The sequence below is a fragment of the Amblyomma maculatum genome, chromosome 5, assembly GCF_055883805.1.
Source record: "Amblyomma maculatum isolate TAMU_Amacu chromosome 5, ASM5588380v1, whole genome shotgun sequence".
NCBI classification, from domain to species: Eukaryota; Metazoa; Arthropoda; class Arachnida; order Ixodida; family Ixodidae; genus Amblyomma; species Amblyomma maculatum.
This window is the reverse complement of record NC_139348.1, coordinates 131,157,220-131,183,138: the sequence shown is the minus strand read 5'-3', so window position 1 is coordinate 131,183,138 and position 25,919 is coordinate 131,157,220. Positions and strand designations below refer to the sequence as shown.

Here is a 25,919-nt window from a genome sequence, read left to right as displayed (position 1 = left end):
TTTTGGCTTGGGATGCACGCACCGTAATCCGCTGATAGCGAGCCGGCGTTTCGGCAACCGGAGAGCACCCTCGCCACCAAGCAGGAAAAGCGGGGACGTGGGGGGGGGGGGGGATATAAGCAGCGGCGAACGGGGGAGCGCGCACAGCAATCAGATAACACGCGCGGTAGAGGGCGGCTGGGCTGGGGAGCTGGCTACGAGGTCCACGCCGACGCCGACGGCGACGCCGAAGCGAAACCCAGGAACGGGCGCCAAAGAGCTGCGCTCTAAAATGAAAATATGAACATTACCGCATGGTTTGCTTGGTGCTGACTGTTGGCTTCCTTGTGCATTTATTCAAGCTATACATTTTTTTTTCTGTTTGCACGTGTAACGCTGGCAGGCTTCCATCTTATGCTGCAGGATACCTCGCTGCCTATCAGTTTCGAAAAAAAAAAAAAAAAAGCTGCTATAGTGTTTTGTGAAAGCTCTAACTATTTGTTATGCTCGACTAATCAGGAGGACGATTGTCTTCAAGAAGATCGTCCTATACTTGCGCCTGATAATATGAACAAACAGTCTCGGTTATGGAAGAAGAGAAAAATAAAGGTGTGGAAACAAGAAAAGCGATACATAAAATTTACCGCAATTTATTACCTACGATCTTGCCTAAACAGACAGTGAAAACAGTTCCTTGAGTCGCGCCTGTCACGCTGCTTTGGAGTAATATTCTCAAAATCACCTCTACTACTTGCTTAAGCGGAACAATAGAATTCGACTTGAAGCTCAGGGCCCTTTAAGACGTTTTAGTTGCTGGATGACAATAGACCCCTTTCATAAATGTTAAGTTGGCTTCACCTCTATGCTGCATTCCCCACTAATGGCAGAACTGCAATGTATGGAAACATTGTATTATGGCCATAATTCATATGATTTATGCATCAGAACATATTCGCATAACTGCCCTATTACCACTAAATGCATCTGTGTAGAAGCAATACGCGATTTCAGGTCTATATCGCCGTTTTTCTGGCAGCCAGTGACGCCATGTTTGGGGAAAGAAGCAGCGTGGGAAAGCCTACTTAACGATTTTTGCAAGGGGTCCATTGTCAGTAATTCTCTGCAGCAAAGCGCTGGAGTGAGCCGCTGATATACATAGATGTTTTTGTGAGCCCAGCTTCAGGAAGGTACGTGCGCTGTATTGTCATTAATTCGAGGTGCCGTCCATAAAAAAATGATTTTATGGCCTTCATTTCAACCGTCCTACTTTCCACCATCAGTCGAAAAATTATATATACACACGCACACGCACGCACTGTTACCCCAAAAGCATAGGAGATTAATGACACCGAAGTTGCGGACCCGAAAATCATTATAGCGCGCACAAGTTGGCATTTGATGATTAGCGGTCGGCTGTTCGACCATTTAGATCTTGATTCACTTGGTCATGTGGCCTTCGCCTTCATAATTCACAACATGAGGGACGCCGCTAACTTGCGGCCGCCTTTCTGTAACTCACAGTTACGTCTGCGGCCTTATCCAAGGCTTACAGTTCTGCCACGTTTCACGTACGTCGCCGGGAACACACAGGTAGCCTGATACCTGGGTTAGGATGCCTCGCCTCGGTGAGAATTGTGTTGAGATTCATTTCCAGTGATATCTCGTACATTTCTCTACGTAACAGTAGAAAGTGTCCGTTCCTGGTCATCCGATGAAGTACTCGGTACTTCTATTTGGCAGTAGCAGTACTTGCGCAGAACCTCGTGACGGATGCAGCGAGACTGGTTTCCGTACTTGTTGATGCGACTTATGTCGCCAAAGACATCGAACTCTTCATCGTCGTTCATAAGCATCATGCCTTCTAGCAAGGCGGCACTCGGTAGCACTTCCACCGTGACCCTGAGCCGTCTCGTGTCGTCCGCGGTCTCCCTCATGTCATCGACTACGAGAAGTTCATGGGCATCATGGACGCGACGCAGACTAAGCTTGGCGCATCGGCTCATGACCGCTGCATCAAGTTCGCCACTGTTCAAAAGGTCGTTCACCTTTTCAACAAGCGCCCTGGCCGCTTTCCATACCAGCGGACTGTTAAGCTCTATGGGAACCTCGGAACTACATGAACAGTACTCGGACGGTATGCCCGCTTGCTTGCAAGTTCGGTCTCGTGGAACCTTGTCGAAGAGGCTGATGCCGTAGAGTGATTTATCTTCATCTTTGAGAGCTGTGCTGCCTGTGAGTGAGGCGATGTCTCGAAGCGTCGTGTAGGTGTCGAAAGGGGTCGTTAGACGACCTGCATTCGATTCAAGGTTCGATTTGATATCAGAAAGGCGGAGTCTCGTTAGTGTTGAACCCGATGCCACCTCGTTCTGTTGCGGCCGTAGCCAGTCCGTTCCGGTGGGCAGCTTCAATGCAAAGAAAGGCAGACGTTCCTCGATTCGACCCACGAAAGTCGACCGAATCGAATCGAAGCGGTGCCCGTGGTCCGACAGGAAGAAAAGAAACGTATTGTCTAAGTGGCCGTTAGTTCGAAGGTAGGTGAGAAACTCCACGAAGTCGTCGTCGGCGGCTCCGACCTGTTGCGAGAAGTCGTGACTTATCTCCACTAGATACGAGAAGGCGAAGAAAGGTCTTTCACTGCCACTCACATTGCGACCTTCGAAATACCGCTTCAGATAGTCGAGTTGAAGCATGTGCTTGGGTGTGTTGCCGAAGCAGAGCGCGGAACTGGACATCAGGAGGAACGACTCGTAAACTGCGAGCCAGAAGGGTCTGAGGTAGTAGTTCGTGGGCGGTTTCGTGAAACCTCTGGCAAGATAGTTGAACAAGGCGAAAGCCGGGAAGTCTTCGGCGAACAGCGTCTCGTATCCAGCCTCCTGAAAGTCCTTCCACACGATGTGGACGTCATCGTAAATCTTGTCTTTCTGGCCAGGTTTGACGACTTGCTCCACTCGCTGGCCAGTCAGAAGCGCTAGCAGGTTTGGAAACGTGTTGTCTCCGACCTTGTTCATACCACGAAAGACAACGGCGTCCAGCTGAGTCACCAGGTAGTCATACGTCTTGGGGAGAAACCTCATCATGGACAGCCTCGAGACAGAGTCCAAGCCGAAGATAAGTACGTTCGGTAGCTTTTTCTGCTGCATGCCTAGAAGATGCCTGCTAGAGTCTCTGGAACGTAGCGAGCTGCCCTTATGTCTTCTTGTCACTTGAATTCGCCGGTTCGGACGAGTTACCGTTAGTCCCCCTGGAGGGCGACGGCGCACCACCGCAGCATGGATGTTGCTATAAACGGGCCACTTCAAGAAGTTGCTGCAGCTGACGGAAATTATGCCTTCTGTGAGAGGTACTTTGTCCCGCGTGAACGGAATGGCTTCGCTGTACGCCACTTTGTTGTCAGTGACGCGATGGACGGTCTTGTAGGTGCACTGAAGGTTCGACAGTGAGTAGCCAGAGGAATCGTTGAATCGAAGGTTTCCATAGGAGTCAACGTACGTCAGCCAGGGTTGCCGAACCTTTCAAGAAAAAAAAAAAAGGAATGGTATAGCGCTGCTACATGACAGATATGCCTTAGCATAGCCATTACTTAACGGTAGAATAAATAATAATAATAATTATTAAATGCATTCCTGCCTCCAAAACTACCGCGACAAAGGAGCTATAGAAAAAGCTCTTAAAGACAGCTTGACGAAGCCGCAGCCCCTCTATACCAAGTTGAAGGGATAGGTGAGAAGTAATCAAAAGCAAAATACAATACGTATGGCACTGCGTGTCTCAAATAATAGGGCGAAAAACACAACTCGTAGTAAAACAAAATCGTAAGAACACCAAACAAAAGGCTATGCGCACAGGCTAAACACACAGGTGTTTGTTATAGGTATAACTTCAAATGTTCTGACCCTTCATCTATTAATTAAAAACACAATAGCAAGAACAAGATGTGAACTTATTGAAAAGAAGCAAAATGAAAAAAGGAAATGATTGATCGGTCACCGAAAGCTATCAGTTCATGCATGAAACATTTTTTTTTCGTTCGGCCCTCGTAAGTAACCACGTTTTTGACGTGGTTAATGGCCGCGGTTAACTAAAGATAAGTACAAAGGTAATGGCGGGGGAGGGGGGTGGGCGAGGGATTATAGAAAGTGATGGATATAATATGAGGCAAGCCACAAAATATTTAAAGGGAAGCACAGCATGATTAAAGTTCGGTGAACGCCATCATGCGAGGTCCCAAAGAAACATTCGTCTACTTTATTAGCGACATGTTTTTTTTTTTTCTTCTTGATCGGAACACCCGCACTGACCCTCATTTGTGTTGACGGAAGATGGGTTGAGTAAACAGAAGCCCGCCCTAAAAAACAGACGAAATGGGAAACCGTAAGCATAATAGCCCCATACATATATCATTCATTGACTGCGAGGAAGCATGACTCAGTAGAAACCTCAGCAGTCATGCAGGCATTGCGAAAACAGAATATACTGGAATATATCTATAGTGGACGGGCTGCACAGCAACCATAGTTAGATCTGCATAAAGAAAGTAATAAAATCCCAATTAAGAAAGGTGTCAGGCAAGGAGACACGATCTCTCCAGCGCTATTTACAGCTTGCTTAGAGGATGCATTAAGGGACCGGGGGTGGGAGCAGTTAGGGATCAAGGTTGATGGAGAATATCTCAGTAATCCGCGATTCGATGATGACATTGCCTTGCTAAGTAACTCAGGGGACCAATTGCAACAAATGATTAATGACAGAGAGAGGAGCAGCAGAAAGATAGATCTAAAGATTAATATGCAGAGGAGTAAGGTAACGTTGAAAAGCATGGGAAAGGAACAACAGTTTACTATAGGTGGCCAAGTGCTGGAAGTAATAGACGAATATGTCTGCTTAGGACAGGTAGTAATCGCAGATCCGGACCCCGAAAGGGAGATAATAAAATTAGAATGGAGCGCATTTGGAACGTACTCGCACGCTATGACTAGCAGCACCGGTATCGCTCAAGGAGGAGGAGGAGGAAGATGAGGAGGAAAGGCAGGGAGGCTAACCCGTAACAGCAACCGGTTTGCTACCCTGCACTGGGGGAAGGGGATGAATGGATATAAAAGTTGACTCAAGAGAAAAATATACAACAGTTGCATCTTCCCGGCACTCTCATATGGGGCTGAAACATGGAGGGTAAAAAAAAAAAAAAAAAAAGAGAGTTCTACTTCGCAAAAGCAAAAAGCTATGGAACGGAGAGTAGGTCAGATAAATAACTCGAGTTAATGACATTCTGGTGGAAATCAAGAAGAAGAAATAGGCATGGGCAGGACATGTAGTGCGAAGAATGGATAACCAATGGTCGGTGAGGGCAACAAATTGGATTCCAAGGGAAGGAAAGCGTAGCAGGAGGCAGCAGAAATTTGGGTGGGCAGATGAGGTTAAGAATTTCGCAGGGGTGAAGTAGATGCAGCAAGTAGGTTAACTGGAATAATACGGGAAAGGTCTTCGCCCTGCAGTGAGTATATCACGGCTGCTGCTGCTGCTGCTGCTGCTGCTGCTGCTGCTGCTGCTGCTGCTGCTGCTGCTGCTGCTGCTGCTGCTGCTGCTGCTGCTGCTGCTGCTGCTGCTGCTGCTGCTGCTGCTGCTGCTGCTGCTGCTGATGATGATGATGATGATGATTATGATAGCTCCTTCGAAGTGAAATTAGCCTGCGCTAGTACTGAGCTTGCCGTGGTTAAAACATTTTGGTTTTACCGTTTGTGTTTGAATTGTCTTCTTCTCATTTCATTTGTCGCTGATGACTTTATTTTCTTTTATCAGAACCGCAGTATATGCGAACATAGGGGTTGTTTTCATGTGCTGGCCTTCAGGCGCTGCTTAATACAGCTGGCTTTGCACCGGTGTCATAGCTGCTGCCATATTTCAGACCAGTGTCACGGCAAAAACCTGCGAGTTTTCCGATTTGCTTATCACAACCTGCCCGCGACTTGCACTACGGAAGCTACGCCTTGGGCTCCGTCGTGGCCTTTGTAACGTCAAGAGCAACTTATAGACTTGAATTGATTGTCATTCTATACAACTGTCATCGTAAGAAGTACAACTGCGCTGCCCCAAATTCGTCCCTTCAAAGCCTAAGCATAACACGAACGAGTCCAGCGATGTATACCTTACAGACAACGGGAGCGATCGGGTTCAGATATGGCCACACGGCGGGGTGGAAAGGGTGCAGGGCTGGTAGCGAGCAGCTCTGTCGTGGGTCTCTCGGCTCCTGAGACTCGGGGTCGTAGTTCCAGAAGCGGTGCCTGAGGAATTCGGTGGGAGCACCGTTGCCTCGTCTAGCCAGACGCCAGGGTGGTGACGTCATCAATATGAAGACTCCCAAGAACAGAAGAGAGACGAGGACCGCGTGAGAAACACGATTCCGCCGGGTCATGGCATTCACCCTGCAGAATCGATCGATCAATCAATCAATCAAACAATAAATCAATTAACTAATTAATTAATTAATCATATTGATCGAGTTATGCGCTTATTTCTATCATCACCATTAACAATCACGTCGTACGCACCTATTAACAGCATGTTCTGTCCCATGTCAGCCCAGTTCTCGGAAGCCAGCGAACAGTTTAGTTCACAGTTAACCCAGCCTAGTTCCCAGCCTTGTACATGATGCTCATTCAACTGCTCTGTGCCTGTATATGGTCATAGGTTCGAATTGTCAGGCACAGCCAGCTTTTCCTATGGCCGTCGATCGCTACAACTGAAGTGAATTCTCTGGTACAGCTTTATCACATATTGCTCAAGGTCTGAGCGCACGAAAGAATGAGCGGAGAGGGAGCGCGCGTCACATCAATAGACTGGATTACGCCACCCGCTACGTCATCGGCAGTGGTTACTCATTCAGGGAGAAAAGTTAATTATAACACATACTCTACCGCGAAAATCTCATTAATCGCCTATATTGATTCCTTGCACACCCGAAACCCGCATATTTTTGCACATAACTACATTAGGCACAGAGTTCAACAGCCTTGATAGCATGAGCGTTTTACCTCTATTGAAACGCGGATGTCGCCGCCGCGGCCAGGTTCGGTTCTGGGTATACTCCGGCTCAGTAGCTGAGCGTCTTACCACTAAGCACACCGCGGTGGGTGTAATTACCAAAGAATCCTACTAAGCACGCCAAGGCGGGTGTAATTACCAAATAATCCCACTAAGCACACCGCGGCGGGTGTAATTACCAAGAAATCGCTCAAACTCGGCAATTATTGAACGAAGATCGTACGCGTCGTAATCTTCGAGCGTTTATTAGGGTGAACCTCTTCGTTAAGCCTGAAATGGGTAAATGCATGATCACTTACTGCTTACAGGAACGCGATAAGTGCAAAAAGTCGCGTGCAATGTGCTCAAGGCAGTTGTGAAGATATTTTTCAACAGTGAACGGAAACGCCTTGGTTGGCTTATCAGCCACATTGCCACGGGCTGCGTGGTATTTGGGGAGGGTTTCTTTAGTTTTCCCGAAGTGCTGAGTCTGTCGCCTATGAGGGCGAATATTTTGGGGTGGGGCCATAAAATCGAGGGGACGCTTAAGCTACGCTCTCCTTGCGGGTTCACGCTCATGTACACCCTGCCAATTTTTTTATCAATATCAAGTGTTGCATCTCTAAATGTATCGTATAACACTCTTCTATCGGTTGCGCTGCTTATTGATTCGTGCTGTAACTTGACTGAATTGAGAGAGCCTTTCATTGTAACGTGCTATTGCAAGAAAAAGGCCATTCATTAGTACACCGTGCGTTGAAAAGATGAGAGAAGCATTTTACATGTCGCATGCACTTAGCGATGCAACACTCGTTACCGATAAAAATTGGGAAGGCGTACATGCATTTAGCTGTTCATTTATTCACAAAACTTTAACCTGTGCCTCTTATCACAAACATACTCATTAGCATATGGTCGTCATTAGCTACCAAATTTTTTTTAAAGACCACCTGATATAGGTTACGCTCAAATCAAACCGTACGAATGTGCTTGCGTAGCCTATAGAATTTAGTAGCGCGTCCGTCTAGGGATTCAAAGGGCCCCGATGGGTTCGTTCCTGCCGCGGTGGTGCAGTGGTTGGGGCGCTAGAATGCTGTGCCCAAGGATGCGGGATCGAATCCCAGCCGCGGCGGCCGCTTTTAAAAGCAAGGCGCCCGTTGCAGTTCAATGTCAGTGCATATTAAAGGACTCCAGGTGGTCCAATTTTCCGGAGCCCTCCAGTACACCATCCCCCGTAGCCTAAGTCGCTTTGGGGAGTTAAAGCCCATGAACCAAACCAAACCAATCATACTAAATGGTTATCCAGCGTGCGAAAGCTGGCTCGAGGACTTATTATAGGAGACGCAAGAGCTGGCTCGTATAATAAGCCGTTTCCAGACCTAAGCATAGCACTTGTGACAACCCTGTAGCCTCACTCATTGTGTACTGGCCTATACATCATAACCAGCCATCCTGGCATCCATCACGCTCGACTAAATTCATAGCGCATGCGCAATGCAGCTACGCTCGCTGTGTTCGAGTCGTTGGCAGAGCGTGTGCAATTCTCGGTGAAGTCGGCCCCCAGTTTTGAACCTAACCGCCTGCTTCGCAGCCGTAAAGACATCTCGCAGTAGACGCAGTCGTCCACCGATCAGCTGCGTCCGGCTGATACGCCGCTTTCTTCGCTGAGTCGCCGCGCGCTTCACTTATATAAATGCCGAGTCGGCCCTCACCCCAGGTAGCACAGAATGTGGGGCCCCAGTAGGTCCGATGTAGGCAAGTGGGGCCGGGGCAACCATCATAAAACCTGCATCGGTCCCCGATGGGGCAAAAGTGGGCAAGCCCCATTTAACTGCTTTATATCCCACATGGGCCGTAATGGGGCTGGAAGGCGGGAGGGAGGGCCCGCATGATACCAAAATTGATCCCTTGTGGGAAATTTGAAGGCACGTGCAACAGAAAGTGGGCTTTAGGTTCAAAACCAACACCCAGCCCAATTGGGGATGCCCACACAAAAACGCTGTAGGTCCCACATCGGCCGTAATGGGGCTAGAAGGCGTGCGTGCAATTGCGTAATCATCGTTTCCAACCTTTATTTGCATTAGATGTTGCCCTAAATTACTGTTATAGATGATTTGTATAACAATTGCTGCCATGTTTAGTCGATTAGAAATTTACATGGCTTTAGTTCTCGCGCTCATGCAAATTGCGCTACAAATACTAAAACTGATTGCTAACTGTTGCCTCTTATGTGGTTGCTTTGGACAGCCTGCAACTCCCAGCACAATATTACTGTTCAGAACACACATCTCCATAGCCTGAACAAGATGTACATGAAGTCATTTCGGCTAGATGAATGTTATGAATTATTGTAAAATTTATTATTGTGGCTGTTTAGAAAGTGCAGACATGTATAAAATAATTAATTATGTGCATAAATATTGATTGGGAAAACTTGGACTAGGGCTTTCCATCAATTTCCTGCGTCGGACCCCTATGAGAATAATGTGGGCAAGCCCAAGTGCGGCTAGCGCTATAGAACCCGCATTGGTCCTGTGTCGTTATCTGAGGGGCTAACAGAAATAAAAAAAAATGCTCCTCCAAAGCGGCTGCCCAGATCGGTCCAAAGTAGGACCATCGCGGGGAGTTGGCGGGATGTGTCCTTTTAACAATGCCGGAAAAATGTGGGCAGCCCCACAAGGGCTGCCTGCATCGGCCCCTAGTGGGGCCTATTGGGGCTTTGTTGACAGCCCCCTTCGGGCCTACGTCGGCCCCTCTTGCAGCATCCACATTGAGCCCACGGGGGCTGTCCTGCATAGCCTACATCGGGCCCACCGGGGCCCACCCACCCTTCATAGCCCACTTTGTGCTACCTGGGACGTTACACAGTCAGTGTCGTTTATCGTAAAACATTTAATCTCCCGAGTGACACGGACCTATCATTATCGCATAAAAACTGTGCTTAGCTCCGTGAAGCGTTCGGGCTCACGAAGTGACGCTTTGCAGCCATTAGTTTCTTGTAAAGAAGTGGAAATGTGTGGTCAAAAAATGATTGGGTCGACTGAATTTTGGTGCAATGTTTCCCGGTCTAGAGACTTTGTACATCGATTTCAACGTCAATGCTCATTTCTGTGACATATTGGCCTCATGCGTCTCCACAGCCTGACATTTCTTAGTTCACAGCAACCACCGCGATTAAGCATGTTTCGCTGCACTGGATTACAGGTGTGCACGGGTTAGGGTCGGGCCCAGGTGTATTGGCCTCGGCTGGGCAGGGCTGAGCTGGACACAGCGATTCCGAGTACACACAACTTTTTGCGAAAGCGCGATTGTGGTCATGGTGCGCTAGACGCCTCGAATGCACAGTGCATTGCTTTAAGGCGTCCTCCCCACGCAAGAGCTTCGAGTTCCCTCCCGACGTCGATCCTCCCCTCTCCACCACGCGCCCTCACCGAGAACAGATCTTTGCTAGCCGTCAACGATCGAGCAGAAGGGCCGCTTGTGGGCTATCCAGTTTCGTCTTTCACGTCCCCTCTCTTCGGTAACATCGGAGCAGGTGTTAGGTGTCCGTTTCTAGATTCCTGCTAAGCTGTCGCCCATCGTCTCTGTGTGGCTCGCTCTTGGCCTCAACATAGCTTCGGTGGAAGCTAGCCATAGAACTATAGTCAAAGCATTCGCGATCCTTGAGTTGCCTCGATGCAGGTGATGCAGCGGCGGCGCCTTGACGGCGCTGCGAAAGGTACACGGTAAGCGAGCTCGCTGAGTACTTAGTCGCAGAATCAAACCCTTGCTCAGGGTTAGACCCAGCGTGCTTTTTTTGGAGAAAGAAGGAAGCCAAGTACCGAAAACTTGTTCCTCTTTCGAAGAACGTATAATTCATTCCAGCCACCAGTTTGAGCAGCGAAAGAAACTTCAGCGCTGCCGGATTCAAGATCCAGGACTGCCGCGAATGCCTGAAGCTTTCATCAAATATGTTATTGTTTTTGCATAAGTTAGAATGATAATTCTGTGTAATCTGCCTATTCATATTCTACAGATTCTCATCGTAAACGTGATAACTCAACATTCCAAGATGTTATAACATCATATATAAATAAAATCATTGTCCTGAAATTCCTTCTGCATCTTCCATCTTCCGCCATCAACTACCTTCAGCTTCAGTTATATAGCAGGTCGAGCGGAGCCTGGCCGGGTTCAAGCCCAATCAGTGTCGGGCCAGGCTCAAATATTCAGCCCGTGCACATCTCTACACTGGATTACTGAGTGGTCCGAACTGACTGCACTACCAGTCATTAAATGCCCAAAATTTCCTAAGTTATACCAATGTACTCCTAGTCCAGGTGCCCGTCGGTGCATCGATTGCCCTGCCCTACTGAAAAACCAAAAGTTCTAAGGTGCAATAACCTCATAAAATCTCATCTAATCGCATAGACTCGCGTAAGTTGCACATCATTATCATAAAATATCGTACATAATTATTGGTAATGTACAAGAAACTATGAGACCTTATGCAATTATATGCGACTTGTATGTGATTTCTTATGTGAACTGAGTGAGATTGTGTGAGAAAATATGAGGTTATTGCTTCATACAATTTTTCAGTAGGGTGGTATAAGGACATCGAAGCACGGGACATGAGATCATGACTTATACGAAATACGCCCCACCAATATTTGACATGAAATGTTCCCCATTCCTTCATTCCATAAACTTTTGCCTTTCGCAAACCACCCAAACAGGTCATTGCGCACTCTTCATGACGAGAAGAAAGCACTCCCGCTTTTAGCTCGAGAATGCCGAATCTTTCGGGCTAGCGGGACAATGAGTTTGTACAGATGCAACAAAAGTAAAACTGAGCACGCGAGCAAAGGCAGAGTTTGAAAAAATGCATGCCAAGATGCTCTATCAGCAGATGCGCAGCAGAGAGCGACCGGGCGTCGACATATCCGTCTGACCTATATCTACATTGCGATGTTCACATTATTGGCAGCCTAGCGAAGTCGCGCTGTTACTCTTCGACTCGGCGGCGTTGCTTGGTGGCATGAAACATTTTGCTTCGTCACAACCTTACTGAAAAACCAAAAGTTCTACGTGGCAATACCCTCATAAAATCTCATCTAATCGCATAGACTCTCATATGGTTCATATCATTATCATAAAATATCGTACATAATTTATGATAATTTACAAGAAGCTATGAGACCTTACGCAATTATATGCGACTTGTATGTGATTTATTAAGTGAATTGAGTGAGATTGTGTGAGAAAATGTGAGGTTATTGCCTCATACATTCTTTTCACTAGGGAAAGGCCATCACTTACAATATGCGTGGCCGCAACGGTTATATTTCGACCGCATTCACCCAACCACCTATGAGCGTTTAACTCTAAAGAGCAAGACTCACCGTCAAGCGTATCTTGAACCCCAATGGTCACGAAGGTTTAAAGTGGTGGCATTCGTATAGACAAGTAGAAGGAGACAGGACGTCGAGCAGGGTCTGCCGAATCGCCACAGCAGCGCATTTTCGCTCAAGTCGCCGATAAAGCACGCATCATAACATCGAGATGCGTCAACCAGATGCGCCGATGTATATTCTTCCTCTGCGCTGCGCGCCGTAGTGGAAGGCTCCGGAAATTTCGACCACCTGGGGTTCTTTAACGTGCACTGACATCGCACAGCACGCGGACGCCTTGCTTTTCGCCTCCATCGAAAAGCGGCCGCCGAGGCTTGTATTAAATCCCGCATCCTATATTTGTCCAAGTGAAAGCTCCCTGGCATTTGCTACCTGCCTGTATGTGCCGTGCCAGTCAGTCTCAAACAGGAAAGACGTGAAAATGTTAGACCGAATTAAATAACGTGCTCAGTTTACTTTTTTCCGCACCTGTACATCCAGCAGAACCTACCTTTGGCAGCGTCGCACGCCGTCCGGATTCCCGCGCTTCCGTGTAGCACAGACTGCTTGCGACTCGAAGCAGCAACAGCGGCTGTGCCCGATGACACCGCTGCGCTATTTGGCAACACCACTGCGGCTAATGCTACCCACAGCCGCCGGCGCCAGTCTGGGAACATGTGCTTCTTTCACGGCAACATACACACACACACACACACACACAACGGATGTGGCAAAACGCGAGGCCGCACACACTCGGTCACGTGACTGACGCGCAGTTTTTATTCTTTTGCCGCTCGCGGTCTCGATGGGCAAGCCGCCGCGAGGCGAGAGTGAGGGAACAGCGTTTGTTTGAATCGGTCGCCTAACAGATCCGCATGCCGTTAGCCGCCGTCATAATAACACTGTGTTCCGGTAAAACGGCGCAGCACTGTAGAAGCTGCAGGTGAAGTAAATCGCGGCCGGGAGCCGATATCGAGCTCTCTTCTCGCGAAAAGCACTGTCCGAACCTGTCCAGCACACGTCCGTGGTCAATGACATGTCCGGAGTAACTAAGCCATGGCGCACGTGTTCCTGACCGTGATGTGTCGTTCTTCGTGAATTTGGTTCTCGGATAAGCTGACTCAAATTTTACCTTGTCACACGAAATGCTTCCCCCAGCGAGACTCAGGGATGAATTCCGTGCAAAGCGCACGTATACGGTTTCGCACGGTTGCCTGCTTCGGGTCTGTCGCGGTGAAATATATGCGTGCCCAGCTTCAGCAGCACGTGCAATAGAAAAAAAAAATTGCTATCGGCGCCAATCCAGCAACAGCATCGGAGGATGGGCATAGTTCGCTAGCAGCTGTTGCATTACTGGCGCAGGTAGGCCGGCGACGCTCCAGTAGTCCGCGAGGAGTGGTTCGCGGCGTAGTGCCGGTGGTGCCTCGTCGCTCGAGCAGACAAATGTGACGGAAGCGGACGGATGGACGCCTCTGTGCCGGCGTTGCGCACACGTGCGTGTCGTGTACCTGATAAGTGCATACATTTCGCGCTGCTCCGAGCTTTGCAGAGATGGACGTTGTAGACGCCGACATCGTGTCATTCATCCTGCCCTGCTTGACAACATTTATCATGAGCCGCCTGATGCCCATGGCAGGTTAGTGGTCATCCTAGTTGATACTCGGTTAGCCTCGTATTGCGTTAGAATGAAGACACACTCGGTGCGATGGCGCCAGTTCGATCGTTTAGACATAGCTGACTACAGAAAGTCCAGATTTACCAGAATCCGGTACCTGGGAGCGACCGGTCTCTAGACTGCTTGGACATTGGGGACCCTCGTGTAGGTCCTTTATAAACATCATTCGTTCAGTCGACATTGTCATATCGACGTGATAAATGTGATCTATGCCTTGGTGATCGCCCCTGAGCAGAGTAGGGTATCCGAACACATCATCATCCCGTATGCAATGTGTGTCCATCTGGACAAGACACACCCTCGCTAATCGGTACGGAAGCGACAGGCTGCTCGACTTCTCAGTATACAATCCAGCTGTACCAGGTCCGGAAAAGTAACAAGAAAAATGTAACACATTTTGTGGACGCACAAATCTTGCCAGAAGGCCTCTGGAGGGTACATGAGGTGGGCGCCCTTCTGGACTTCGTCCAGGAGGCATGCACGGTGCCTCAGCGCACCTGTCCCCGTACCGGTCAAGCTGCACAGCAGAAGGCGCGCGGGAGAGGTGTTCATATTAGCATTACTGCTGAATACGTTCATTCTACCTGTCCTAACCGCAGATCCTGACCATGAAAAGGAAATAACAAGAAGAATAAGATTGGGATGGAGCGCATTTGGCAAGCACTCGCAGATTATGACTAGCAGCTTACCGGTATCGCTCAAAAGGAAAGTATACAACAGTTGCATCTTGCCTGTACTCACCTATGGGGCTGAAACGTGGAGGCTAACCAAGAGAGTTCTACTTAAGTTAAGGACAACCCAGAGGGCTATGGAACGAAAAATGGTAGGGGTAACATTAAGAGATAGAAAGCGTGCAGAGTGGGTCAGAGAAATAACTCAAGTTACCGACATTCTAGTGGAAATTAAGAAGAAGAAATGGACATGGGCAGGACATGTAGTGCGAAGAGAGGATAACCGATGGTCGCTGAGGGTAACAAACTGGATTCCAAGGGAAGGAAAGCGTAGCAGAGGGCGGCAGAAAGTTAGGTGGGCGGATGAGATTAAGAAGTTCGCAGGGGTCAAGTGGATGCAGCTAGCACAGAACCGGGTTAAGTGGAGAAATATGGGAGAGGCCTTCGCCCTGCAGTGGGTATATACAGGCTGATGATGATGATGATGACGTTCATTCTAAAAACAGCAATAACGACATTCTGTGTCAGTCGCTTGTTCTAATGCAACGATAACCTGTTTTTGTTGGCATTCGGCTTTGCACTGTTCACTTTGTTACCGTGTTTCTACCATGTATATTTTGCTTCACTCGACCATGCCGCCTGAAGAAATCAAGCGCTTGTTAGGCGACCGCGTGAAAACCTAGGATGAACTGAGAGTCATTACTAGTAAAACATCTGCTGCCGCCGCAAGATCTTCGGAAGAGGTATCAGCGCAAGAAAAATTAGCTGTGGTTTAGCTTGTGGTTATAAACCTGGAGGTACGCGAGAGCAATCAGCATGGCTACGCCTAGGTTCGGCTTGAAATTAAAGACATGACTTTTGCACATAGTAGTTTACTCTATGGTTTCAGCTTTATTTATGCCATAGGAGAATCACTTCACGTGTGAGCACCTCTTGCCTCTCGTCGTCGACCATTCTCATTCGGGTGTAGAAGACTTCTAATGGTCCGGGGCACACCGCCGTCACAACGTTCGAACGAACCTTCTGTCCTAGTAACTCGATGTTGTCGTTCGCTTCTACCAACTACCAAGTTATCTTTTTTTTTCTTCTCATTTTCCTTCTTCTTCTGCTTCTTTTTCTTCTCTCGTTCTTTTTCTTCTTTCTTCGCTCTTCGAACAGGCATGGCGAAATGGCGAGATTGTGGCCAATGTAGCTCTCGCTATAAAAACTGTACCAACCCGTATTTGGATTTGGCGTATCAGTTGAAAGCCGCTGTAACCGAATGGCTAGATTGCGAGTGAAACACAGCTTGGGGAAGCGGCCAAGTCGCGACTGCAGCGCCAGCGGCGAGGAGTCCGCAGTGGCGTCGTCTGCCAAGTTAACTGCACGCCGACCCACGTAGCTGTATCGATCCGGTTCCACCGAATGAGAGCAGGGAACTAACAGTAAATTAACCGCCTGACAACACAAAAGCAGAAGTTGTAGAGCGTGGCGGAGATGTATGCAGTCTAGGATATGACAAATTAGCAATTTCCAAAATCGGCCTCGTCATAGAACATGGTACGCACAAAAACAAAGTACCGACCATGGAAACAGTGCAGCCCATGATTTGTGATCAGCCAGGACAGACCCACGATGAGTGCGCGTCCGCTGTAGAGAGCCACGGTCGCACTTAATTGTGAGGCTGGCAACGAACTAGAAACGAGTCGGGACTCGAGATCTTACGTGCACGCTGATGCATTGAGTTGCATTCTTGAATGCAACAGCGCTAGTTCGAACGCTGACGTGGCGTACATGGCCCTCACGCGATCCAAAACGCCCCAGCTGTCGAAGGAACTTGATCGTGCGCCGGTTAGCTCTGAGCGATGCATGCGGCATACCGGCAGATCAGGGTAACTTGAGTGGTGAGCCAGCACAGGAAATGCCTAGTTCGGGGCCTGCCGTGAGTAAGCCTTGTTTGCATGTTTTGAACGTGTCTGTGAGCCTGTGAGTAAGGCGTGCGCTGCTAGCCACGCGGCGCCACACTCGCTCCGGTTACCGTCAGCCGAGAACAAGAGCGGGCTGCAGTGGAAAAAGAAAGCAGAGAGAGCTGCACGACACCGTTCATGTCAGTCGAGAACACTGTTTATACAGTGCCTGTAAAGACCAAGACGCTGGACCATGAGCTGGACAGTGTAGAGAAAGGATTGGATTGTATTGGTTCTGAGGCTTCCCTTTTTTACCAGGTGGACCAGACAGGTCCTAGCCAAGTCAATTCCCTACTGTGACGGACTCTGTCCCGCCCTGGCGCAACGCCACCAACACTATTTATCTAGTATGCCTTATCCAGTTCTCAAGGCGTCGTTTGGTTGCCTCCACAGGACTCGCGGACGTTGTCGATGCAGTTGCAGCCAAGATAGGTCTGCACGAATGTGCGCTTAGAGACATTCGGGGAAAACCTACTTGCACCTACTACTTTACACTGTCTAATGATCATACTGACGATGTTGTGAGAGAATCGAGGTCTTGGCCCCGTGCTCAGTCAGCAGCGGCACTAGCTTTTTTAAAAAAAGAGAAGAAAGCGAGCACCGAAGTGCGGCCGCCGAAAAGAGCGGAAAGGCAGGTGCAAGAAAGAATGCTTTCATCGAAAGGAGAGAAAGCTCAAACTATCGCGAGAGGAAAATAGGCGATGACGATCCCAACGGCAGAAATGCGCCCGTGCAGAAAAAATGCGCGACTGGTGCGCAAAGCTTCAGGAGAGGGACAGGTCGCTGAGTAAAGCGATTAGGTGGTACTCGTCTGTTCCCTCGCACAGAAACTGTAAGGAGAGGTTCAAAGAAATGGGTAGCCGAAGCTGCAGAGGAAGGGACAGAGGTATACACCGCCCCAGGACAGCTGTTTTGCCGTTTGATCTAAGAAAATAAATGCAATCTCAAACGCTTTTGAGTCGTGCATTCGAGATACAGCCGCCTTCGACGAGTGTTAGGACGCTAACGGCAATGCTGTAGGCAGATCGGGGCAAAATTGAACGACCTCCTTCCTTCCTCAGTTTTGTGTACACGCCCCATGTGAGCTCAAGGGTCTATTTTCTTTATTATTGCCTGATTATTAATTGTTTCTACTACCGCTATTATGATAATGTGTGTTTGGACCTTGCGCAATGCATCCTACACTTGACTCTTGTTGCAGCTGGAACAAAAAAGGGACACCGATGTAGTTAATTTGCATGGAGTCATGTCTCTGGTGTTTGACGGGTGACAGAGAGGGTGCTTGTTTGTGTTTCCTGCTGTCGTTCGGTTTTGCACGCTCCAGAACGACCAACCGTGACCAGTGGCGAGACGCAAGGGCATTAGAGCGACCCGAGCGAAGCTGGTTGAGGTACCTTGGCGACATTGCTGTGAACAGAGATCCTGGCCTGGCAAGTGGAACCCGAGGCACGTGGAGCCACCTGGCGCCAGGACATTGGACGTGGATCTGTGAGGACCTAGCGAACGAGCGTGCCCAGCATCCGAGCCACGTGGAAGCAGCTCGTCTTCCCGGCGCATTGTCTGATGGTGAGGGTGCTGTTGTGCCCGGGCAAGCCACCAGGATTCCGCTCAACCAAACTTCAAGCTTCTACCCCCTTCGCAAGTCCCGTGCTGCTCCGCACGGCATCGGCGCGATAAATGCCAGACACCCGGGCGCCGGTCCCCTGGCGGCGAGTCGCCTTCACGCCGCGACAGATTTGAAGCGAGCGATTAGCGCGCTCACTGATGGGACCTCTTGGGGCGCCGTCACTTGCTGCCTCCGCGAACTACGTCCGGAGAACGAGACCTCCACGAGCGTTCGTAGAGTTTAGTTGAGTACCGAGCCGCTCGCAAGGAATTGACGCGTCGTAGTATCCCCGGCCATCGCTGTTCGACATTTGTGTCTAGCTGTTAGTCCTTGGCTCCCATGCCGATTTGCTGTAAATATGCCCTGTATATAATGTATAAAGACGCCCTTGTTTATTTCTTAGACGCTGACTCGGTTCCATCGCTACAGCAAAGGGAGCAGGCAACTCTATATCACGAAACGGGTGACGTGAGCTACGAGCCATACTCATTCGGCATAACTGTATCGAGGCAGTCCAAATGGGAACGATTGTGTAGAGAATCTCGACTGTCGTATCTCGAAGCTATTGGGGTTGCATCCTTGACGTGCAGAGCGGCTATATGGTGCCGGTGGCGTTGAACGCCACTTCGCGTGAAATGCATCGTGTACCATTTTTTCATTGTGCGGTAGCCGAAACAAGAATTTCGTCCGCAAATACAAGAACCGACTTACAAGGTGCATACCCCTTTCAATGCTTTAACAAACTCGCGCCGAGAAAATCTCGATTTGTCGAGAAGATCGTGACGTCACGCGGAATGGAAATGAAAACATCAAATTGAGAGTATAAGGTCGCAGCGTGATTCGCCCGTAATTGTGGTACATGGAAAAACTAAAGTAAATTAAATGAACTGAAAACAAAATTAGAGTGTATATCCGAATCAAGCCCTTAATACCGGGATCGTGTATGCGACACGTTATCCCTGGTGCATCTATGCAAGTTCGTTCGGCGTTTAAAGGGGCGTTGTGCGTCTTGTTAACAAAAAAATTGGGGGACGTTTAAGCTCCGCCTGTAAGGGTAACTTTAACGGCTCCTGTCCATGGCTCCTTTTTGGATCATCGTCTTGCATTTATTATTTCGCAAGTACGAATTATCATGCAGCCGTGAACTGCCATTTTATGATATATAACGCACCGTTTTAACCAGGTGGCACGACTATGCCGTGGCCCAGAAGTAGGGACGTAAAATTTCCGGAAATTTTGAAGGCCGGGTAAAAAGCAAGAAAAAAAAATGCAAGTTATTGTTCGGAAGTACTGGAAACATTTGAAAAATATCAATTATTTATATTAATCAAAATGTATAGCTGCACTGAAGCAGCAAACAGATTTTTTCCTAGTTGTTTTTCTCATGCACATGTTGCGCTAATACACTCTATAGCAACAAACTATCTAGACCAACTATCCCGAAGTGCCACCCTCCATCAGTTTATTCACAAATACAACCCTACTAAAAAAATTGTATACGGCTATAACATCACATTTTCTCACACACTCTCATACAATTCACATAAGAAATCAGGTACAAGTCGCATATAATTGCATAGGATCGCATAGTTTCTTGCATATTATCATAAATTATTGGAGTTATTTTATGATAATGATGTGCACCGTATAAGAGTATATGAGATTTGATGAGTGTGTGATGTTATTGCCCCGTAGAACTTGTGCTTTTTCAGTAGGGAAGCCCTGCAAAGCAACAATTCTTCATTACTGCAACAGCATTCGCTTGCATATCGAAGTTGATCTATCGTCAGAAAAGACTGCGGAAAATTTTCTGTTACTACAGACTTTGTCAGATTTTTGACAGGAAACTTATAGTGACGACAGAACGTGACCCAATGTACAGGCCACATTTCTGCATGCTCGTCTTGTGTGTTTATTCATGTGTGCTCTTACCTGTGCCTCTTTTTTTTTTTTTGCGTGAATTTTAATGTACAGTTTACAAATTTCCCTCTCCCTAAATAATGCGAACATAATTATTGGATAATTTTCAGCATTTTTAAACTATACAAAATTCTAGTCATATGATGTCAAGGGCTGCTTTTCATGACTTCTTTCTCAAGTAAGCTCGAGAAATATCAACATGGTGGCTCTTTTTGTGCATGTTCCTAGTATATTAGACATTTATAACGAAGTAAGCCTAAATTGCGCACCCAATTATCAGCAAATAAAAATATATCAATACATGTGACCTGTCAGTTCTGCTCATTTTAGTATCAAGTTTCGTAGACAGCTTAAAGTTCGATCGTCGGATTTTTCATATATCATGGACGTGACAAATTCATTGGCGATCTTTATGTGTTCGCTTCTTGCCAGATTGCTCAAATGTGTTCATGCTGTTTCAATCCAGTTCAATTCGAGAGGTTATTTCTCTCGGAGAAAAAAACTGCTCGGGCAAAAAGCTACTCACAACGTAGCTTTTTTATACATTTGTTTCTTGCAGTAAGTTTTATATCATTCAAACTTTAATATAGTTTCTTAAGGGGGTTGAGACACCAAATTTTGAAACTGTAAAAAGCATGTTATGAGGCTCTTCTGTCAGTAAGGTCACCTAGCTATGGCCAAGCACAATAACTCGGCTCCAAAGTGTCGTTAAATGCTGTTCCGATTAGGACGCATCGCTAGCACCATAATTAATGACGTTATGAAGCTGGGGACCATATCAGTGAATACTAGTGACGTCACAGCACAGTAGCGTGACATATACTATCAACGGCGAAGCGATGCAAAGCATCGGCGGGCAGGTATCGTAGCTGATGCGACGGCGCCCGAGAGAAACATTCTCGCCGAAGGCCTATATACGATATGCTACGGTATGCTTGTTTTCTCCACATAAGGCCTCATTGATTAACTGATTGAAAACCTTTTGATTAAACAAGAACTTAAAAGATCCGGTGGCCGACATTTTTATTTCAGAACACCGGTGGCTGCCGCTGCAGCCTTGACCTGCAGTCGATGTGTTTGCGCCGATATAACGGATCATTGTCGCTCAGTTCTGCCTCCCACTGCTCAAACGACGCGTGTGGTGTATTTAGATTTGGGGTTTATCAATACAGCTTCACGAGACGCGCAAGAGCGTTGGACGGTGTGGGCGACTCCTGGCCTTAAATAGCCCGGCTTTCATAAAGCTTCCAAAAAATTACCTAAACCTGTTCTTTTCCTGCAATATGATTCAAATAACGCTCCTTGGCGACCATTCCAAGTTGAATCTCCTCTTAAGCGATACGCCGCTGCACACAGCGAGCACAAGAGTTCAGCATCCTTTCGACTATATAGTACCCACCTGCAAATCCTCGCCCAGGTAAGGCGAAGACGAACGGACAAATTACTGTCCATTTGAGCAGACAAACAGTATAAGTAACACATTCGTTTTATTGCGTCTGTATTGGGACTCTGTACAGGGGTGAGAGAGCAAGACAACGATGCGCCAAGCGCAGAGAACGCGGAAGTCGATCACACGCGGTACCTATTATACCGAGGGAAGCGCCGATGTAGACCTCTTGGTCAGGTGGTGGCAAGACTAGCGATGGGACATACATATGTATTACGTGTCCAAAGGAAGCGAGAGGGAGACGGACACGCAACACTGACGACAAGAGCCGAGACCATCCGCGTGGAATGAGTAGAGCAGCCCATAAAGAAACGAGAGGTAGAGACATACGCTATATGAAAGGCAAAAGCTGCTACCGACACGTGGCAAAGTCTACGTCGATTTTAACACGCCTCATGCACACAGGACGTGTGACATTTGCTAACTTTCACGTTTATAATACACTAGTGCTTTGGGCAGAGATATTATGAAATTTTGTTTTTACCGATTTATTTACTCGTTATGAGATACTTATTGAGTCATTACTGACAAGGTCATGGCGAGAAAAAAAAAATGGACATGAAACAAAATGTGGCGCAACATCTCGATGAAATGACTAAGATGGAAACGCCGTTCCGCACTTTTCTTAAGACCGCCATGTGGCAGAAAACAGTTTCAGTAGCACGTGCGTTCGAACCTATACGACGAAATTCGACAAACGTCTCAACGAAGACGGACACCACAATTGTGACCGCGCTTACTTATTTGCAAAGAAGCGTTGACATATATATGCATCTACTGAAAAACGAAAAGTTCTACGGGGCAATAACCTCACAAAATCTCTTCAAACTACAGAGACTCTCATATGGTGCACATAATTACCATACAATATCTTCCATAATTTATGTTAATGTGAAAGAAACAGATCTTACTCAATTATATGCGACTTGTATATGATTTCTTACGTGAATTGAGTGAGACTGTGTGAGAAAATGTGAGGTTATTGCCTCATACAATTTTTTCAGTAGGCAGCCATTCGCAGTGAACAACAACGCGATATTTGCCAATGCGCCATAAATAAAAAAAGTATTTTACGATTTTTTTTTTACAGTAGGTTTATACAGCTGTCCAAGCAGTGGAACGAACAACAGGATAACGTAGCAAAACAGGTGCAAAAAACGCGCGAAGCATGCCCAGTCAGTCACGGGACACAAAACTGTGATGACTGCGACTAGGACCTTCTTGAAAAGCGCTCCGTGTGATATCACTGCTGTTAAGAGTGCGCAAGCAGAACACAAGACACGCCTCTAGTAGCTTGTGGCGTCACACAGCTTCATGTTTCGCAAAGCCGCTAACAAAACCAACAACAACAACAAAAATTTCTTGGAGATAAACACTTGTAGAGAACCACTGCGCCGGCGGGTCATCTACAAACACTTGTAGGTGACCCGCCGGGGTGTGTGGTTACGGCCCTCGACTACACTATTCCCAAGGATGCGGGATCGAATCCCGGCTTCGGCGGCCGCTTTTCGATGGAGGCGACAAGCAAGGCGCGCGTGTGCTGTGTGATGTCAGTGCACGTTAAAGAACCCCAGGTGGTCGAAATTTCCGGAGTCCTCCACTATGGTGTCTCTCATAGCCTGAGTCGCTTTGGGACGTTAAACGCCACAAACCAAACCAAACTTGTAGATGATATTGGCGTTCTCACACTGTGATCCATTGTAAGCCGCGACACTTTTAGCGACTGACACATAAATTAACAGAAATACCTCCCTTGAATTGCAGCAGGGTGCGCTTCTAACTATAGAGTTCATCTAATTGCCTGGCGTCAGTCCACGCTTAAAGCGCGAACGCAAATCACAGAGACGGCAATTATTTGCCACATCTGGGCCACCCGCGCTTTTCTCTGCGACAAATAAACGCAGTGGCGCGCTCTCAAAGCGGGTAGACGATACGTCCGACCACCAGGTCGGCCAGCAGGTCCTTCCAGGAAGGAAAGCCAAGAGGCTCCGGAAGCAGATTCACGCCGCCACCGATAACCTGCGTAGATGCAAAGGATCTCTATGCGACCTCTTGTTGCTTTTTGTTCCATACAACCGAACAGAGTGCCAGTGAACGCCCCGCGAGCAGAGTATGAAACACAAATAACAAGGCTACGCTCCTTTTCACGCAGTTACGGAGCCTACTGAAAAAACGAAAGGTTCTACGGGGCAATAACCTCAAACAATCTCATCAAGTCACATATACTCTCATATGGTGCACATCATTATCATAAAATATCTGCCATAATTTATGTTAATGTACAAAAAACTATGAGATCTTACGCAATTATATGCGACTTGTATGTGATTTCTTACGTGAATTGGGTGAGACTGTGTGAGAAAATATGAGGTTATTGCCTCATACAATTGTTTCAGTATAAAGCTACAACTGGCACGGCTTTAAAAATGAGCAACTGAACGCTCAAACGTGAACGATTCGGTCCCGGCTTCCGAACATGAGTCAGACAATCGTGATTGCATAAAATCCTAATAAGCAGGGCCGATTGTATTGCCACTCCCAGATTCAAGCACCTACCAAAGTAAAAGTGCACAGGGTTGATCGCCAAGCGTAAAAATTACGAGGGACTTAAGCGACTAAAGTAGTGAAAGGCGAAAGCCTGAGTGCCGCATTGTGCTACGCAACTGGCACAAATTAATTATTATTTATCTATTCGTCATTGGGTAGGTAATGAACTAATTACTCAATTACTTAATCATGCTTAGGTAACAAATGCATAATTTATTAGTCATCAATTAATTAATAAGTAATTAATTAGTAATTGATCATTGATTGACATGGTCGTATAAAGCACGATTTCGTGCCTACTGTGCTGGTGCTCTGTGATTAGTCGAGACCTCTATGACGTCATCCCGCCTCGGCCAATCAGAGCCGCCGCAAAAGCGGGACACATTTTGTCCACGACGGCATGAGCCATAAAAGGCTTTCGCCTTTAAAATCGCCATAGAGCAGCTATCAAGAAAGTCAATAGAATATCTGACGGCTACGAACCGCGCAAAGACTTCCGTTGCAGACGTACCTGCATATACAGCGCAAATTCTGGCCCCGAAGACAGCGCGTGGAAGAGCAGATCACCTGCGAAGAAGGAAAGTGCACACCAGCTGCTCAAAGAAGGCTGCCACTCATTTTTATAAGCGAAGAGTTTTGAAGTAACGCGGTGGCTTTTTCGTCAAATTACACCGGACGTCATACACAAGGCGACTCATGGGAGCTAGACAGCTGTTTAGTTGATTAGCATTTAAATTATTACACATATGCCTCTGGTTGCATTTGGAGAATCGCCGATATGCACTAATAAGAATTATATCTGTATTCTGAATTTCGAAAAAGCAACTAACTACCCTTGGCATTGTACTGCAAGAAATATTAGCGAAAGGGAGAGATTAAAATGAGGGCCCCCACTATCACCCCCTGGTGCACCCGATCGCAGACATCGACACATTTGCTATCATCGCGTACTGCTTTACATACCTCAGAGGTGCAAAATACAGAGTGCCCGACGCGTGAACCAAGGGCCAGAGGTTCGATTCTATCGTTTGAAAACCACCTTCTCTTTTAAAAGTAACTTATATCGTTATAAGCAGATCAATTAAGGGAAAATGAGGGTGCCCGTCATAATACATGAAGGAAAGAAGCCAACAGTCGGCGAGGCCAAGGAAAGCGTTGGGGATGGCACTTTGTGTGTGTCTTTTTTTTTATTTTTTTTAAATATTTACTTGGATAATCACAGAAATTAGTAATGTAATCTGTTTAGGGGAAAGATAATTAAACACAAAGTAGAAGAAAAAACAACGTGCCGATGGTGGGAACCGAACCCACGACCTCCGAATATCGCGTCCGGTGCTCTTCCAACTGAGCTACATCGGCCGCTGTCCCCCCTGCTACTTGCTTGGGTATTTATGTTGTCTGTATACGAACCTTGAGAGTGTTCACCAGCGCCACCCTCAACCATTGCGGCGGACGTGGTACGTCCTTTGTTACCGCCAGCGTCACGTAGAACGTGATCAAGAGCGAGGGCGAAAGCTGTGCTAGAACCCTCTTACTCTACCTATGGCTTCAAGACTGCCAGAACCGAGACCCCAGTAAGCTACAAGAAGATCAATTAAGGGGAAATGAGGGTGCTCGCTATAATACACGAGGGAAAGAAGCCAACAGTCGGCGAGGCCAAGGAAAGCGTTGAGGATGGCACTTAGTATGTTTTTTTTTAATATTTACTTCGATAATCACAGAAATTAGTAATGTAATCT

At 47.4% G+C, this 25,919-nt stretch overlaps 2 protein-coding genes across 2 annotated transcripts in view; both read right to left on the bottom strand.

Moving 5' to 3' along the window:
• Positions 1 to 272: 272 nt before the first annotated feature.
• LOC146189559 (uncharacterized) lies at positions 273 to 13,215 on the bottom strand. Its single transcript, XM_084604331.1, has 3 exons — positions 12,880 to 13,215; positions 6,122 to 6,398; positions 273 to 3,488 (listed from the first exon to the last, which is right to left on the bottom strand). Exons 2-3 carry the CDS (start codon positions 6,386 to 6,388, stop codon positions 1,653 to 1,655), a joined length of 2,103 nt encoding a protein of 700 aa, XP_084460457.1. The 5' UTR covers positions 6,389 to 6,398; positions 12,880 to 13,215; the 3' UTR covers positions 273 to 1,652.
• An 8,441-nt stretch (positions 13,216 to 21,656) lies between these two features.
• The window catches only part of PIG-Q (phosphatidylinositol glycan anchor biosynthesis class Q), a 38,139-nt gene continuing 33,876 nt past the window's right edge, over positions 21,657 to 25,919 (bottom strand). Inside the window, exons 7-8 of the mRNA XM_084604330.1 lie at positions 24,692 to 24,747; positions 21,657 to 23,652 (exon numbers count right to left, since the gene is read on the bottom strand). Coding sequence (XP_084460456.1) covers positions 23,548 to 23,652; positions 24,692 to 24,747 — 161 coding nt within the window. The 3' untranslated portion in view covers positions 21,657 to 23,547. The remainder of the gene's footprint in view (positions 23,653 to 24,691; positions 24,748 to 25,919) is intronic.